Here is a 17,400-nt window from a genome sequence, read left to right on the forward strand (position 1 = left end):
AGGCCTTGGCTGGTCTCTTAGCTGAGTGTTTGCAGTCCTGGACAGCAGGGGCTGGACTGGGAACGTGGGCCTGTCATGTCCTCTTCCCTGGGGGGCTGGAAGGAGGGAAAGGGCAGAAAGGGAAAAGGGAGTAGAGGAGGAAGGATGGAGGTGGCAGAGGGGGAAGAAGAGAGAGAGAAGAGCCAGACAGACAGAGGGCAACCCAGTGAGCACTAGAGGGGAAAGAGACGGAGAGCCACACACTCAGAGGCAAAGAGGAAGGGAAAGGAGGGGAGGAGAGAGAAAGGGAGACCCCCAGAGACAGAAAAAGAGAGAAAGAAAGAGGGGAGCAGTGAAGCCAGAGAGAAATACACACACACAGCAGGAGGCAGTAAGACAGAGATCCACAGAGAGACAGAGACCTGGAGAGAAACAGAGAGAGAGAAAGAGGGGGAGAAAGCAAGACAAAGAACAGCAAGGGCAGCGTGAACAGAGCTTCTCAGGGACACCAGAGAGGCAGACGGACAGCAAAGGGTGGAGAGAGAGGGTGGGAGGGAGGAAGGAGAGGGTAGACAGATGGACTGACGGGGGAGTGATCACCGGGCCAGAGACGTGGCAGAGGGCTCCCGGTGCGAGCCAGGCAGAAAGGCAGGAGGGGCGCGGGCCAGTTGAACACTTACTACGTGCTAAGCTTTGCGCATGTCATTTACACCTAGGATCTCACTGATTCGGAGGCTGGTGATGGGATGGGGGCCGCTGTACATCTACGAGCTTGTGGACCAAAAGCTCAGCGACCCTCACTCTGAGTGGGGCTCGGAGCAGGGGTCTGGCTGAGGTGTACCCCTGTGGGTGAGGAGCCATGCTTATGTGGCCGGGCTCCTTGCTGCCCTGTCACTTCCAGCTCCAGGGGAACTGGGGACATTGAAGTCTTCCTACCTGGAAACAGGTCATGAAGCCGTATTGAGTGTGTGATTAGATGCCATCTCTGGGCAACTAGGAGGTTGGTACCCTGAGGCCATGCTGCCTCTGGACCCTGTTCCTGGGGTCACACCCAGTGATAGGTTGCTACGGTGTTAGTTCCTGATGAAATATGCCTGCTGGGATCCACATCCTTGGGTCATCCCCTCCCCCACTGACTCTGGCCTCGGCCGTGCGTGCGACTTGCTTTGGCTAATGGGACATTAGCAAGTGTGATAAAAGCAGAGGCTTGATAAGCCCTTGTGAACTGGGGCTTGTCCTCTTGGAACCCTGAGACCACTGTGCTGTGCAGGCGGCCAGGATGAAAGGCCGTGTGGCAGAGGCCCAGCCGTGCCAGCTGTCCTAGCTGAGCTGCCAGCTGACTGTTGCCATGGGAGTGACCCCAGCAAAGGAATTGCCCATCCAACCCACAGAATTGTGACACATAATAAATCGGTGCTGTTTACGCCACCATGTTTGGGGACGGTTTGTCATATAGCGGTAGCGAGGTTACCAGAGAAATCGAGCTCCCTAGGCCGTCCCTCTTTGGGGCTCACTCACACAGCTGCGTTTCACTGCAGGGTCATCTGGCTGGAAGGTCCAAGATAGCCTCAGGTACCTGCCTGGCGGCTGACCCTGGCTATTGGCCAGACCTGTCTCATCCTCCGTTGAGCTGGGCTGGCTTCCTTATATGGTAGTCTCAGGCCCATGTTCCAGGAGAAAAGAGTGAAAGCTGCAAGGTCTCTTAAGGCCTAATCTGGGAATTTGCAGAACATCACTTCTGCTACATTCTGTTGGCCCAAAGCAAGTCATAAGGCGGCCCAGATTCAAAGGGCAGGGAAATAGACCCCTCCTCTCCCCAGCACAGTCACTTTACTAAGAGGCCAGTTCAGGGATGGCAGGAACTGATGGCATATTTTGCTATCCACTCTGTTCCACTTCCCACTCCTGACGTTGGGAGAAGCATATTGGAGGCTGGTGCCCTCCTGGGGGGCCTGGGGGAGAATTCCCAAAACAGCTGATGAAGTTGTTCTTAAGCCATCTGGCTCTGAAAATTCACTCACTGACCCATTTATTAGACCCTTACTGACGGCCTACTATGTGCCAGGGCTACACAGAGTCAGATAAGAGGCACTTTGGGATTTTGAAGGACTCTGGAGTCAGACAGGTATGGATTCAAGCCTTCTTTCCACCATTTATACGTTATCTGACCTCGGGCAAGTTCTTAACTCTCTCTGAGCCTCAGTTTCCTATTCTGTCAAATGGGGATACCCAGTTGGAAGGGCTGTTAAGAGGGTTAAATGAGACAAAGCTTCCAGCAGCAGGTCCCACATTTTGGAGATGCCTTGATGATTCCCCCTCCTCAAGTCCTGGGTTGAGGACCTCATAAATCAGTTCCACAAGGGCTGAGATTCATGCTGGTCTTGTCCATCCATCATCATCTTATCTATAGGGTCCGGCATATAGTAGGTGTTCGATAAACATTTTGACTTACTGACCTACAACCATAGACCCTCTGCCCGCCTCTCGCAGCGTGGGTGTAGTTGTCTCTTTGTATTTCTCTGTTGGAACAAAAGCACCATGAAGGCAGAAACCAGATCTAGTACAGCATCCTGATCAGGATCTGGTACTTACAGAGGTTAGTTTCATTCCCTCCCAGGAAAAGCAAACATCTCTGGCTCAACTGAGAATTGTCAGCAGATATCTTGGAGTCTCTGAGAGAGAGAGGCTTTCTATTCTTGCTGGGGTGGTGGTGAGCGGGGGCTGGTAATGAGAACCTGGCCCCGGCAACCCACAGCCTTGTCCTCAGCCGACGCCCCAGTTCCAGCTGTTGTTCTCCCCGCCCCCGCCGTCCCCTCCAAATGCTGCAGAAGGGGCCCTGGAGCCCAAGTGACGCCTCATTAGCCCGCAAATGCCATCCCTGTTTTCCCTGTTGGGGGTCTACGGGCAGGTCTGGCCTTTAAAACACACAAGTTAATTCTTCCTCTGGCATGAGACTTGTGGCGCCCCGCCTTCTCCCCTCCCTCACACCTTCCTCACAGGCCCTGTTCCGGCTCTGCTCCCTGCTATCTGCACAGCGAGAACACACTGTACCTCGCAGCAGCTGCTAAATATAGACCCGCATGAGCGGAAGATTCCTGGCTGGGGAAATGGAGCTGGGGCTGGAAATGGCACCAAGGTGGCTCCTACCATGGGGCCGAAGGAAAGGGGAGGAAAAATCGGGTCCTTCCTGGGCAATGTCTACAAAGACCCTTCCAAACAGAGAAAGTTGAAGGACCCTAGAAACAAGGACCCTGTTTGTGTTTCTTCACTTACCTTGCCTGATGCCCACATTCTGGCTTCTTGAGAACTGTTTCTGCCCTCCCAGGCTCCATGGCCTCCCCCCTGCCACCCTCCTCCCGACTCTCTGCAGTGGGGGATGTTCTTTCTTAGAACCTGGCCATCCTCCTCACTCTGGAGTCTGATGCTTCATCTGCCCACCCCTGCCACCTCCCAGACTCAGTCCTGGCCCTTCCCTTATTTCTGTGTTCTGTCTTTTCCTCCCCACCTTAAAGCTGATCAACTCTAAGGACCTCACCTCCTCAGGTTGAATGGACGAAGGCTTCATCATCATCGCCATCATCATCATCGCCATCATCCCCCTGTTTTACGTTTATGTACCACGTATTGCACTGAGCATGTCAGTATCTCTCCTAGATACGAAGTGGCTCACACCCTCACTTCATTCAGGACTCAGTCCCAACATCACCTCCCCAGAAAGGCCTGTCCTGATTTCTTCATCTAAGTCTACTCTCTTACCCTGTTTATGTGTTTTCCTAGCACTCATTGCTACTCCACATTATGTTTATGTGCTTATTTTCTGTATTTCCTACTTAAATAAAAGCTCCATGAGGGTAGGGTGTTGGGTTTCCCTGCTGCTGCCTTCCTAGAGGCTAGAGCAGAGCTGGGCGTGTACAGGACTCAATAAAGAGTTGCTGAATGAATGAATGAACTCTCCCATTGGATCCTCACAACAATCATGTGAGATGGGTATTATTACCTCTGTTGTGTACATGGGGAAACCAAAGCTTAACGAGACTCAACCATTCTTGGAGCTTTAGGCCCATACTTCAGACGGCCCATTCTAGGTGTTTCTTTCCTCCTCTTCTCTCATCTTAAAGCCAATATAGTTAAAATTGAATTAATTAGCTCTATATCAGATCCTGGAACACATTCAGTAATTCCTCTGTCCCTAGACAGTTTTCTTAATCCACGTTCCTCCTTCTGTTTCTGTAGGTGGTGCCCCTTCCCATCCTAGGTTCCAAAGTTAGGAACCCCCAGATTCCTCCCTGAATATAGTCCCGTACATTCATCCAGGCCTCCAAGGTTTGCCCTTTGCAGAATCTCACTGTCATCCCTCATTCTCCCTCCTCAGTATCTCAACTAACCCTCTCTATCAATCCCGTATCATCTCTGGCTCCCTAACTACATGAAGCAGGTTAAGGAGTCCGGGTGGGTGCTGAGAAAGGGCGCAGGCTTTGGCTTTTGTCTTTCGGGGCTCTCTGCTGGGCACTCCAGGCTCCTGGGTCTCCCTGAATTCAGTTCCTGCCTCTGAACCATGCTATACAGTGGCAGCCCGAGGGATCTTGTTAAAATGAAAACCTGAGCATGTCACTTCCCTGCTTAAAAGTCATCAATGAATCCACAGTGCTGGTGAGGGGGAAGGGAAACAGGCTCTCTCTCGTAATCGGGTCTTCAGGAGTGTAATCTGGTACATTTCCTCATTATCTATCCATATTCCAAGCGCACTATGCTCTTTGACCCAGCTTTTCCACTTCCTGAAAATTATCCTGCAGATACATTCACACAAGCACAAAATGATCTATGTATGAGGGTATGCACTGTAACACTGTTCGTCATAGAAAAAGGTTGGAAACAGAGTAAGTGTCCATCAATAGGGGACTGGTGAAATAAATTTTAGTGTATCCACAACAGCTGTTAAATAAAAGAATGATGAAGCTCTTTATGTACCGATATGGAATTATCTGCAAGATGTATTGTTAAGCGAAAAAGGCAAGCAGTGTGTATAGTGTGTGTTTATAGCTACCATTTGTGTAAAAAAAAAAAACCAAATACATGTACCTATTTTGTTGTACATGCATAGAATAGCTCTGGAAAGATACACAAGAAAATTACATTGGTTGCCTTGGGGATACAGACTGGGTGGCTGGGGGACTAGAGGGGGTGACGAATTTCCACTAAATACAAATTTGGGCTTTTTGAATTTTGAACCTTGAAATGTATTATCTATTTTTTTTAAAAAAACCCTCAATATTTTTCAAGTGAATGAGTTCAAGGTCTCATAGGATATATATATATACCAAGTGGCTACCTTTGGGGTTGCAATTACTGGGGATGAGGGTGGGAAGCCCTTTCTTCCTTCCTTCCTTCGTCTCTTTTAAAAAACATTTCTTTAATGTCTGAATGTTTTCTAAAACGTGTTAGTTTAACAAGGAGAAAAAAATAATGCGGATATTATGTGTAAGAGAATGCAATTATAGAATGGAATCCTCAACCCCTCCCCCCTAAACAAAACAAACACACACCAAAACCCCCAACCCAAATCCATCAAACACCCTCCCACCCCACTACCCTGAGAATAAAATCCAAGGGCTTCAGCCCGCCTTGCACGGGGCAGTCAGGCCCCTGCCAGCCTCTCTACATTACCTCTCAACAAGCCTCTTCCCCAGTCCTGAGTTGCTCACAATTCCCCTCATGCCTCGGGCTGTTATCCTCCTTCCAGTTTTGCGTACACCAGGCCCTCTGCCTGGAATGCCCTCCTCTGAATCTCGGTCTGGCCAACACTTTCTTATCCTTTGGAGATTGCTGCTCCCGCCTCCAAGAAACTTGCATCCTAATTGCCCACACGGATGCCTGTCCCCCTGCCCCCACTGAACTGTGAGCCCCATGAAGGCATTTGATGAATATTCTGTGGTGTCGGATGTCTCATCTCCTGCCTTCTCCAGTCCCTGGGACAGTGAGGGCGCTGCCCTTGTCACCGGCAGCCGCTCCCGCTGTGGGACCTTGAGTGAACCTCTCCATCTCTCTGAGCCTCAGCCTCCTGCCTCTGTTCTCCCTGCCACTCTCACGAGGCCCCTCACACAGGTACTCCGGTTCTAGCCTCAGAGTGAGTGACGTGGGGGACGGTGCGTGGGAGTGCTGCACCACTGCCTGGTGATGGGGGGCAGGGCGAGGAACTCAAGAAGCCTTCCTTCCCTAAGGGTGTCGGCCTCGGTCTTCCCATCAGATCCTTAACAACTGCCACCTGAACAGCTTTCACAACTGCCGAAAAGGTGCCTTTCACCGGCCGACGGCCGTCCCCGCTTTACCCCCGGCCCCCAGCGACACTTATGACCATGACCGACCCTGTCTGGGCTGCGGACACGCCTGCCTCAGTTTAGCTCCAACGGCAAGAGGGGCCACTGAGTTCAGGCCTCCGAAGTCCTTTCAGGGCGCCCACAGTGATAGCCTCCTGCCTTTCTGTTTCCTCACCAGTCTTGCAGGCGCCCCCCACTCTATTTTGTTTTTTCTGCTCCTCGGTCCTTCTCTCTTCCTGCCTGGTCGCCCTCCCTCTCCGCGACCCTGGGGTCTCCTGGAGCCAGAAAGATGCCTCGGTATCCTCTGTCGGTTGGAACGCTGAGAGACTTCCGCCCGCCCCTCCGGCCCCGCCCCTTGCGCCACGCCTCTGGTCCCGCCCCGGCCCCGCCCCTTTGGCCTGGCCCCGCCCCTCACCGGTCTTGGGGTCCACGGTGAAGTGGCGCTCGCCATCCAGCACGCTGTACACCAGTCGAGCGCTGCTGCCGTACGTGGGGTCATCCGCATCCGAGGCCACCACCTGCATCACCGACGTGCCTGGGCCCAGGGGACCAAGCGAGACAGGGGTCAGCCGGGGCCGCTGTGCTCGTCCTCCCCATCGCTCCCCACTCCCAGAGAAGCTGGGGAAGGAGACCTAGGCCGGCGGTCACTGAAGCCAATCCCCTCACAGTCCTCATCCCCACATTAAGCCCCAACCCGCTTCCAGACCTGGGGCCTTCCCAGTGGCACAAGCATGACCATGGAGTCAGATCTGGATTCAAATCTCCCTTCGGTGGTTCCCAGCTGTAAAACTCTGGCAAGGGAAGACAGCCTCTCTGCATCTCAGTTTCCTCACCAGCAAAATGGTCACAGTCCTAGTCCTTGGTTCATGAGGGAACACATTTTAAACTCCCAGTGCAGAACTCAGAGCAGTATCTCAGTGGGTGGTGGAAATGGTTATTTTCACCAATTAAGGTCATCACAGAGTTAGAGCTAACACTGGAAACCAGGCACTTTACTCCCAAAGCAGCGGTCCTTCTACCCATCCCAGCCCCTCCTGATTTCTCAAGGGAATTCTGCCTCCTTCCTCCCACATCCTAATCCCCCCACCCCCGCCATCCCACCATGGTGATGTGTGGGCATCCCAGAAGGACAGCCAAGTTCACCGGGGCTCAGGGGCCAGCGTCTCTTGGGCCCCAGGCAGAAGAGCAGCAGCCAGCTTTCCCTTTGGAAGTAGCTGGCTGTGGGTCCTCGTGCCCTCCTCGCCCCTCCTCCCGGGTGCCCAGAGAGTTCCCGCCCCTGACACACACACTTCTCCTCATGCTCTGCACGTAGGCTGCTGGGGAGAGTATAAATTGGATAAAAGTCCATCAAACAGCGGCAATTAAGTTATTGATTTTCGACGCTGCCTCATTAAACTGGGAGCTCCTCTCGGCCTGTCCCAGAGATGGCTCTAATTTGACATCATGTTCAATTTGACAAAAGCAGGGCTTGGGATGTGAGGCTGGACAGGGTGGGGGTGATGGAAGGGGTGGGGAAGGGGGTGAATGGAAGGATGGGCAAAGCTGTGTGGTCCATCCAAACCTTTCCAGATAGGAGGGTGTGAGACACAAGACCCAAGAGGGAGTCTTGGGGGCTCGGGATAGGACCCAAGGGGGATGAGACTCAGACCTCACCTCAAGGAGATGCCCTCTTCTGGGTGCCCTGATGGTGAGGGGATGGGGCCCAGGCCCCCTGAGGTTCTGGGTTGGGCCCTCCTGGTGGGTTGGGCTCTCTGGGCCAGCGGGGCGGCATGCTGGGGGGTGACGCCAGTTCACTGCCTGGCTAATGAGTGAGGCTCTGCAAGTGTGACTGCAGCAATTCTGCTAAGCCCAGCCAGCCACCCACCTCTCCCGCCTCCAGCCCTCGATCACTCCAGACAGACACATGTATTTATTTTTCACTCTTTTGCATTTCTCATTTCCCTCTCCGTGTCCCCCCACCCCCGCCCCAGCCTCCTAAACCGGCCCTGCAACGCGCCTCTCTCTTTGGAGGCTCCGGCTCCCTATCAACCACGTCAGAGTTGCCTGGAGAAGCTGGGGAAGAGGTTTGGGCAAGCCCCCTCCTTCTTGATGCTTGGTACTCAGGGGTCTCCTATTCAGGGCAAGGGCATGATCCTAGGCGCCTCCTCTTAAACAGAGAGAGAAGAAAGAAATAAACCCTATTGAGCACTCACTACATGCCTAGCTTCACCAGCCACTTAAATCCATCACCTCTAATTCTCATAGCATCTCTGAGAGGCAGAGTGGGCCCCTCTAAATTACAGGTGAGGAAAGAGGTCAAACAGGGGAAAAGACTCGACTGAGGGCACAGACTGAGGAAGTGGTGGGATTTGAACCCAGGACTCTCTAAAGCCAAAGTCCTCTGGGAGCCAGAGTCAGCACACACACACACACACACACACACACACACACACACACAGTGACTCTGGATGGTGGCCTGGTGTACTGAATCACAATCAGTGACTCTGTGGCTTATTAGAAGTTTGGGCTTGGGCCTGTCATGAACCCCATTTTTGCCTCAATTTCCTCATTTGTGAAATGAGGGTGAGAGTACCACCAAACTCCTGGGATTGGTTTCAGAATTCAAATAGGTTTCCGTATTCAGCACCGAGGACAGTGCCTATCCCACACTAAGAACTTAATAAACGCAGGTTGCTGTCCTCTCAGCAGACGCTGCATGCCTGTATACAATGGCACAATCAAGCCTCCCTCACAGACAAACTGAAATGAGAGAGGATACATAAAGCATCAGGCTCATGGTGGGTGCTCAATAAATAGTAGCTGCTGTAACAGTTATGAGAGAGGGTCTCCCTGTCACTCTCTGCATGTTCCCCTCTCCCCCTGGGCAAGGCACAGTGCCGGGCTGAGTGACTCCCCAGGGACAAGGATGAGCTCTCTCTCTCTCTCTCTCTCTCTCTGTCTCTCTCTGTCTCTCTATCCCTGGCTGCATCCCTGGGACTCCCGCGGGGATGATGGAATCATTTCCCCGATCTGGGATTCTTTATTGCAGCCATTACAGTTAATGCCGACACGTGGGGATGGCAAAGGGTCAGTGATTCACCACTGATTCCCCAAGGCCCCACACACCCTCCCACCATCTTCACAAGTCAGCAGCTCCCCAGAATCCGCAGACAAAAGGGTGCCAGGCTTGTGGCTGCTGTAGGACCACCTTGTGCCGTCCCCCTAAGTTCAGCAGTTTGCATTTTGCAATGCGCCATCACGGCCGTTCTCTCCTTCAGTCCTCACACCAATTCTCTGATGTAGATGCAGCGGCATGCTTGCTGGCAAACGTTTAACCATTGGCTCTGGGGGATGGAGGCGTAGGGAGGAATTCCCTGCTTTGTAGTGTTTGCTGATTTCTACGGTGTAAATACTCTCACCATGGCCAATTTCAAGCTATGAATGTGGTATCAAGTGGTTCATAAAACTCCTGAAAATCAAAATTTGGCTCCCATGAGCTGATACGAGCCGACTCCAGAGCAATCCTGCATCAATTCCATTTTACAGACGAGGAAACTGCTACACACAGTGAAGGGTGACAATGTAAATTAATAATGAAACCCATTATTATATACCCTTATTCAATGATAATGATCGATTAGGTTTATTAAATAACTTCTTTGTGCTACATACTATAATAAGCCCTTTATGTACACTATCTCATGGAATTCATATAATAGAGCCTTGAAGCAAGCTCTATTAAGATCTCCACTTTGCAGACGAGGAAACGGAGGCTGAGTGACGTTTAGTAATGAACCCCTTTTGCCTCAGTTTCATCATTTGTGAAATGGGGGTAATATTACTACCAAACTCTCAGGATCATTGTGAGAACTCAAATAGATTTCCTTGTTCAGCAGCAAGGAGAGCCCCTGGCTAAATTCATCTGGCAAGGAAATAGGAGAGGCAGGATTCAAACCCAGGTCGATCTGATGTCAAAACACACGTGCACCTTGCCTTATAAGGTTGTAGGAGAGAGGATCAGTAGGATAAGTAGATAGGCAAATGAGAGAAGATTCAAAGAAAGGAGAGCGAGGGAAGAGCAGAGGAACAGCAAGGAACCGGGCTCAGGATTCTCGCTCTCTGGCAGCTGGTTCAAGCCCAGACTTCCAGAAGCAGGGATGGGATTGGCTAGAATGAGCCATTTGCTGTCCATGGTGCTGCCACCCAGTCCTGCTACGCGGGATCAAGGGCCTAATTCCAGGCTGGCATAGGAAGCGTTGCCCAAAGGATTCTCGGGTAAACAGTATATCAGAGCCCAGGGCCCAGGGCTCCATGTGGAATGTTAATGCTATGAAAAGGCTGGTCCTTGGAGAGCACAGAAACCAGTGGTTCTCAACCTGGCTGCACATTAGAATCTCTTAGGAGCTTTAAAGTAAAACTGATGCTGAGCCCCCATCCCAGACCAATTTAATAGAGCTCTCTTGGGGCGGAGCACAGGCAAGGGGATTTTAAAAGCTCCTGCAGTGATTCTAAAGTGCATTCCAGACTGAGAACTGATGCCCCAGCCTTTGATTGAACTGATGAGAAAACTGAGTCACAGAGAGGCTCAATGACTTCCCCAAGATTAGGTTATTAGTAAGTGGTAGGAAAAGATTCAAACCCACAACACTGTAGCCAGCACGTCACCCTCCTGGACTCACTGCACCTGTACTGAGACCGGCACCCAGAAGGAAGCATCAAGGATGACACAAGCCACCAAATCAGCATGAGAAGTTGGACACTCCTACAAAGAGATGCCCCTCACAACTTCATGGAGACTGGGTGGACTTTGGCATCAGAGAGTCCTGGGTTCAAATCCCACCACTTCCTCACTCTGTGCCCTCAATCAAGTCTTTCCCCCTGTTTGACCTGTTTCCTCACTGGTAATTTAGAGGGGCCCACTCTGCCTCTCAGAGGTGCTATGGGAATTAGAGATGATGGATTTAAGTGTCTGGTGAAGCCAGGCATGTAGTAAGTGCTCAATAAGAGTTTATTCCTTTCTCCTCTCTCTGTATGGTCAGAAGATCTCTGGGTCTGTCCTTGGCCCTGTGTGGGAGACCCGTGGGTACCAGTATCAGGAAGGAGGGGGCTTGACCCCTTGCCCACTCCTCATTTCTAGTTTATCTGGTTTCTGACATGGTTTGTCATGGGGTCAGAACTGGAATCCATGCTCCGGCTCCTAGGCCAGAATTCTTTCCCTTCTTGTCCCTTTAACCCCGGCTGTCTGTGAAATCCAACAGAAGCCCAAAATTGGGCCCCAGGGCCTCTAGCTGCTCAGGGAGAAGGGGGTGTCATGTGGAGTGGATGTCAGGGATTGAAGACAAATTCTCATTCCAGCCCTCTCCTTGGCTCTCTGTGTGGCGGTGGGAAAACTACTCGGCCTGACTGGGCCTCAGTTCCCCTTCCGTAAAATGGAGACAACACTTTACCCTTCCTGTCTCCTGGGTGAGGGATACCCCTTAGTAAGATGAAGGAGACGAAACGCTCTGGAAAAAAACAGAGTCCTCAACTGAGGTGACCAAGTGTCATGATTATGAAGATGTTTGCAATCATTATCATCCTGCCTCTTCCCTACCTCCCCTTGCCTCCCTGCTGGGCCTGGGGAAACCCTTGGCTCCCATTTAGCTTCTCAAACATTTATGAGACATGAGTCCCACCCCCTGCTGCTGCCGGAACTGTATGGAATGCTTTCTATTAAAAATTAAAAATCACTTGTCAAGTCCCTGGGAACATTCAGATTATACAGGAAACAAGCCCCTTCTCAAACTCCCCCCCCCCACCATGCCCCTCCCAACCCCCTCTTTGCTCATCACTTCCAATGCCACCTTACTGGACTGGCCTCAACCACACTTCCGGCTGCCCACCCAAGGCAGCCTAATGTAGATGAATGATACACAGGAGATTCAGGAAAGTGGCTGCACGGGAAGGGGAGGTCGGAGGATAGAGGGGGAGGAGGCAGGTCCAGAGACAAGTGACAGAGAAGGAGGCATAGAGAGATGGAGCAACAAAATGGGTCAGAGACAGAGAAACAAGGGACAGAGGGACAGAGATGCAGAGAGATGGACAGAGAGAAAGTGAGAAAAACAGAGGTACCCAGACACACAGGGAGAAATTAGGATAGAGACAGAGAGATGAGGGTAAGAGAGGCAGAGATATAGAGAGAGACAAAGAGAGAGAGAGTGGGACAGAAAGAGGTAGCCATGGACTCACCCAGGCAGGCAACACTTGAGTGTGTGTGTGTATCTCATCTGTCCCCCTGAGAGAAGGGACTCCCCTACTATCCCTAATTGAGTCCCATAGGCTCTTCTATCCTCTCCACATTTAAACGGGACCCTCTGTGGAGTAGTCCGGTCACCTTCTTTGTTCGGGACAGCAACATTCTAAGTTTCTGCAGTAGCATCCCTCTGCCAGTTGCAGAAAGCAAACAGTTTTGGCTTATAATTCAGTTCCATTCAGTCACCCAATATCTACGGAGCACCTACTATGTGCTAGGCCCTTGAGGGCAGGATGGTAGATTTGTCACCTTTGTACCCACTGCCACGTGGGCACAGGGCCTAGCATAGCGAGGGTGCTCACGTTTGCTGAGTGATTTCTTGATGGAAAAGACAAAGAAAGATATGGGGCCGACTCCTGAGGGCCAGGGCCTCTGTTCTTCTCTGACACCTCTCTCCACCAGAAACCTGCTGTCCCATTTCTCCCCATCCTGGGTGGTGAGAGCCAGTGCCGTTGCTAGGCAAGGAGATATTGCACATATAGATCTTCCTGGACTTTAATTAAAAACATCTTTAGAAGTTGTCTCTGCAGAGGCCAGCGATTGATTCCTGGCTTGGGCCTGAGGGCTGTTGAGCCACACTCTCCAGCTGCAGATGGGACAATTGGAGGCTCCCAGCCAGCCACTGCCCTGCCCGAATGAGACCCCTGGGGAGCACACTGCCTCCTGCCTTCCTCCTTTCCTCTCTGCCGCCATCCTCCCAAGCATGGGACCTGGGAATCAGACAGTGTGCCCATCCGATTTTATTTCCCCTCCTCTCTTAAGCCTCAGTTTCCTCATCTGTAAAATGGGGGTGTCAACACTTAACCCAAGAGAGTTCCTGGGAGGATGAAATGAGATTAGGGATGTGAAAGTGTTTTGCAAGCTGCAAAGTCCTGTGCACACTAAAGAGATGGTTGTGACTGGTTCCCATGTACACAGAGCCAAGTAGTTTAGGTTCTGATTCCAGGTTCTGGGTCTGGTTCCGGATCCAGCTCTTAGTATGGAAACTCAGGCAAGTTACTTTATCTCTCTCTGCATTTATCTCCTCATTGGTAAAATGAGGATAGAAATACCTGCCCTGCTTATTCCCTAGGACTGTGAGAATAAAGGGAAATAGCTTTGTGAAAGCAGTGTTGGCCGATAGCTATTATTTAGTGAATGTCCCAAGAAGTGCAGACTGTACTACGAAAGTCTTTTTTCCATCTATTAAAGATGCTGCTCACAGAAGGGATTGGAATCCATGGGAAAGCAGCTGTGGCAGGGCCCCTGCCCGTTTCGACCGTCTGTTGAGCCCCAATCCCATGGTCCAGTAATGCCCATCCTATGGTATATGTACCACCACATACACGTTCTCCTTCATCACATTCTCCTTCCTTTGCTCCCAGCAGACATCACTAATCGACTGTGGCATTCTTTTCTGCTGAGCCCAAACGAGACCCCAGACTCCTCAACACAGCCCTACAGTCACTACTAGTCAATCAGAGTTGGCATCACAGATGAAACTGATCTGCTACCACTTTGAGGTCAGTGGCAGTATCTTGCTTATCTTTGTATCCCCACATACCTAGCAGTGACACGTACAGGAAAAAAAGAAAAAAATAGTGACATGTACACAGAAGGAACTATTATGTATTTACTGAATTAAACCAACTGCTTATTTTTCTATCCCTTTGGGGCTATATATATAAAGTAGGTGCTAATAAATGTTTGCTTAGTTGGGTGACTCATCTTTGCAACCCCTCCAGAGCCAAGTACACTGGAGGCCTTGTAATATAATGGGTGCTAATAAACATTTGTGGATTTAATTCAATTACTTATCTTTATATCCCCTGCAGTGCCCAGAATAAAGCAGTGGCTAATAGATGTGTGTTGGATTGAACTTCTCATTTTTGTATCCTCAACAGTGCCAAGTATTTTGTCTTATACATAGTTGGCATTAATAAGTAGGTGGAGTTGAACCGGGCACAGGAGCTCTGTGAAATTCTCTTGTGGTCCACTGGTCGGGTTGTGACAGCCTAGGGAAGGGGTCTAGCCCCCCAACATCAAGAGATTATCTAGTCTAACTCTACCAAAACTCACTCCCTTGTTAATTTTGCCCAGCCTCAAGCTTTAAATTCTCTCTCTCTGCTGATGACTTCTAGAGTTGTAACTCCAGCCCTGAACTTGCTCCTGACCTCCAGACTCAGAGATCCAACTGTCCCCTTGAGAACTCCACGTGGATTTCCAGTAGACATCTCAATCTTAACGTGTCCAATAATGAATTCTTAATTTTGTGCTGCAAAACTTGCTCTTTCTGGATCATTCCCCATCTCAGCAATAGCAGCTCCATCCATCTAGTTGCTCAGGTCAAAAACTTCAGCGTCATCCTCGTCTTCTCTCTCTCTCTCACTTCCCACATCCAATCCCTCACAAACCCTGTTGGTTCTACCTTCAGCATACATCCAGAATCCAAGTCACCATCACCTCTTGCCCCCAAGACTGCAGTTGTCTCCTCGTTGATCTCCCTCTTCTATCCTTGACCCCTACAGTCTATTTTCAACATGGCGGCCAGCAAATCATCTTTAAAAAAATCTACATTGGATCATATAATTTCTCTGCTCCCTATCTCACTCACAGTACAACCAAAGCTTTCAATGGCTACAAAGTCCTATGTGGTCCAGCTTCCGGTACCTCTTCTGATCTCCTTGGATCCTCTCCCCCTCATTTACTCTTCTCTTCAGCCTCATTGACTTCCTTGCTATTCCTCAAACATGACCAAACACATTATTCCTCAGGACCTTTGCACTCGCTGTTCCCTCCGCTTGGAACATTCTTCCTCTAGCTTAGTGGTTCTCCAAGTGTGGTCCCTGAACCAGTAGCATCAGCATCACCTTTGACAGCATCTTTGTTAAAAATGCAAACGTTGCTAGGGCTTCCCTGGTGGGGCAGTGGTTGAGAGTCCGCCTGCCGATGCAGGGGACGCGGGTTCGTGCCCCGGTCCGGGAAGATCCCACATGCCGCGGAGCGGCTGGGCCCGTGAGCCATGGCCGCTGAGCCTGCGCGTCCGGAGCCTGTGCTCCGCAGCGGGAGAGGCCACAGCAGTGAGAGGCCCGCGTACCGCAAAAAAAAAAAAAAGCGCAAACATTTCTAATAGCCCAGACCTACGGAATCAGAAACCCTGGGGAGGAGAGGGGAGCCATCTGTGTTTTAACAAGTCCTCCAAGTAACTTGGATGCACAATAAACTTTGAAAACCACTGTTTCACATAGCTCCTTTGCCCCTTCCCTTGGTTCCTTCAGATCTTTGTTCAAGTGTTCTCTTATAAAAAAGAAAGGCTTTCCCTGACCCCTCTAAAATAGCACTCCCCCAGTATAACTCCCAATTCCCTTATTCTTCACAGCACTTACACCACAGGGTGCATTTATATGTTGACTTGTTTATTTCTTTCCTGTCTCTCTCCTTGCTCTAGATGTAGGCTTTCTAAGAATCCCCAATGCCTGGAACAGTGCCTGGCACAGAGTAGGCACTCAGTAAACATCTAGGCATGAATGAGCCCCCTCCGTGCTCAAAAGGGAATTTGGGGCCCAGAGAGGGTCAGGGACTTTCCCAAGGTCACGCGGGGAGCCGGGCCTCCTGGCGGTCAGATGCAGGACCCGCTTCACCGCATTAGGCTCAGCATGGCTGGTGTGCCCCTCCTCAGAAGCATGGCTCATTGGAGGCCCCCGGCACACCTCCCTTCCCTTTTAAGCTGTGAGTGGTTTAAATGGTGAGCGCTGCTGCCTTTCATGTTCCAGGCTGTGTCCCTTCTCCTTCTGATCTCCGAAGCCTCCCAGAACCTGGTGCTGCTTGTCGGCCCCGCCCCGCTCAGCCCAGATCAGGAGGCTCAGTAATTGTGACTGATTTTCAAAGCCGCCTGGAGTCTCTGTAAGCACCCCGGTGTCAGATTTGCTTCCCCTTCAAAAAGTTGCTCAAATGAAATAAACTAATTTAATTTCTGCTTCCTCTTTCCCTGGCTTGTCCTAGTTAAGTCCCCACTTTTTCCTGAGCGGAATGTCAGAGTCAGGGGACCGGGAGAGCAAGGTGAGGCAGGGCTGGGGTTCCTTGGGGCCGTGCTCATGAAGCTGGGGGCTGGCGCCGCCTCCCACTCTCTGGGTGACCTTGAATGAGTCCTTGCCCTTTTCTCGGTCTCACTTTCCCCACGAGTGACACAGGAACCTTGCTGCTCCAACAGCCTGGGAGCCAAGCCCAACTTGCTCAGTCATTGACTTGCTATGTGACTGTGGGTACATCTTCTCCTCTCTCTGAGCCTTGGTGTTCCCATCTGTTCAATGGGGATGTTGACATCAGTCCTGCCACCACTCAGAGTTGAAGTGAGAGTGAAGTGGTGATGGGCAAGCCAACATGGCGCATATGGGGCTGCACCTCCTTCTGGATCCCTCATCCCCATCCACTCTCCACCCCACAGCAGAGGGGGATTTCTAAAATGCAAGTCTGCCCTCGTTACTTCCTTGCTTAAGCCTTTCCCAGGCTATGTGCTTCCCTCAAGTCCTTCGCATATGATTCCAGCTTCCTTCTCCAGCCTTATCTCTCTCGTCATCTTTCTAGCCTTTTCCGTGCAAAAACGTGCAGTTCAGTTTTGGGTGAAGAGAGAGCGGGCCACGTCTCCTTCGGCCAGAGCTTGAGTCCAGGAGTGAGGGCTGCTGGATCTGGGAAGTCAGGGCTTTAACCTACTTCTCACACGCTGTGTGACCTTGGACCCATCACTCCTGCTCTGAGCCTCAGTTTCCCCACTTGCAAAATTGAGTTCTAAGTACTCCCTGGGTCTTTGCCATGGACAACCTCCAAATTTATCTCTCTAGCTCAGACCTTGCTGCTGAA

The 17,400-nt window shown here is 51.1% G+C and overlaps 1 protein-coding gene across 1 annotated transcript in view; it reads right to left on the reverse strand.

The window, feature by feature from the left end:
- Positions 1-17,400, reverse strand: part of CDH22 (cadherin 22) — a 73,153-nt gene that overhangs the window by 41,540 nt on the left and 14,213 nt on the right. The window contains exon 3 of the mRNA XM_007446916.1: positions 6,709-6,828. Within this exon, the coding sequence (XP_007446978.1) occupies positions 6,709-6,828 (120 nt within the window). The remainder of the gene's footprint in view (positions 1-6,708; positions 6,829-17,400) is intronic.

Source organism: Lipotes vexillifer, unplaced genomic scaffold (genome assembly GCF_000442215.2).
Source record: "Lipotes vexillifer unplaced genomic scaffold, Lipotes_vexillifer_v1.1 scaffold565, whole genome shotgun sequence".
Taxonomy (NCBI): Eukaryota; Metazoa; Chordata; class Mammalia; order Artiodactyla; family Lipotidae; genus Lipotes; species Lipotes vexillifer.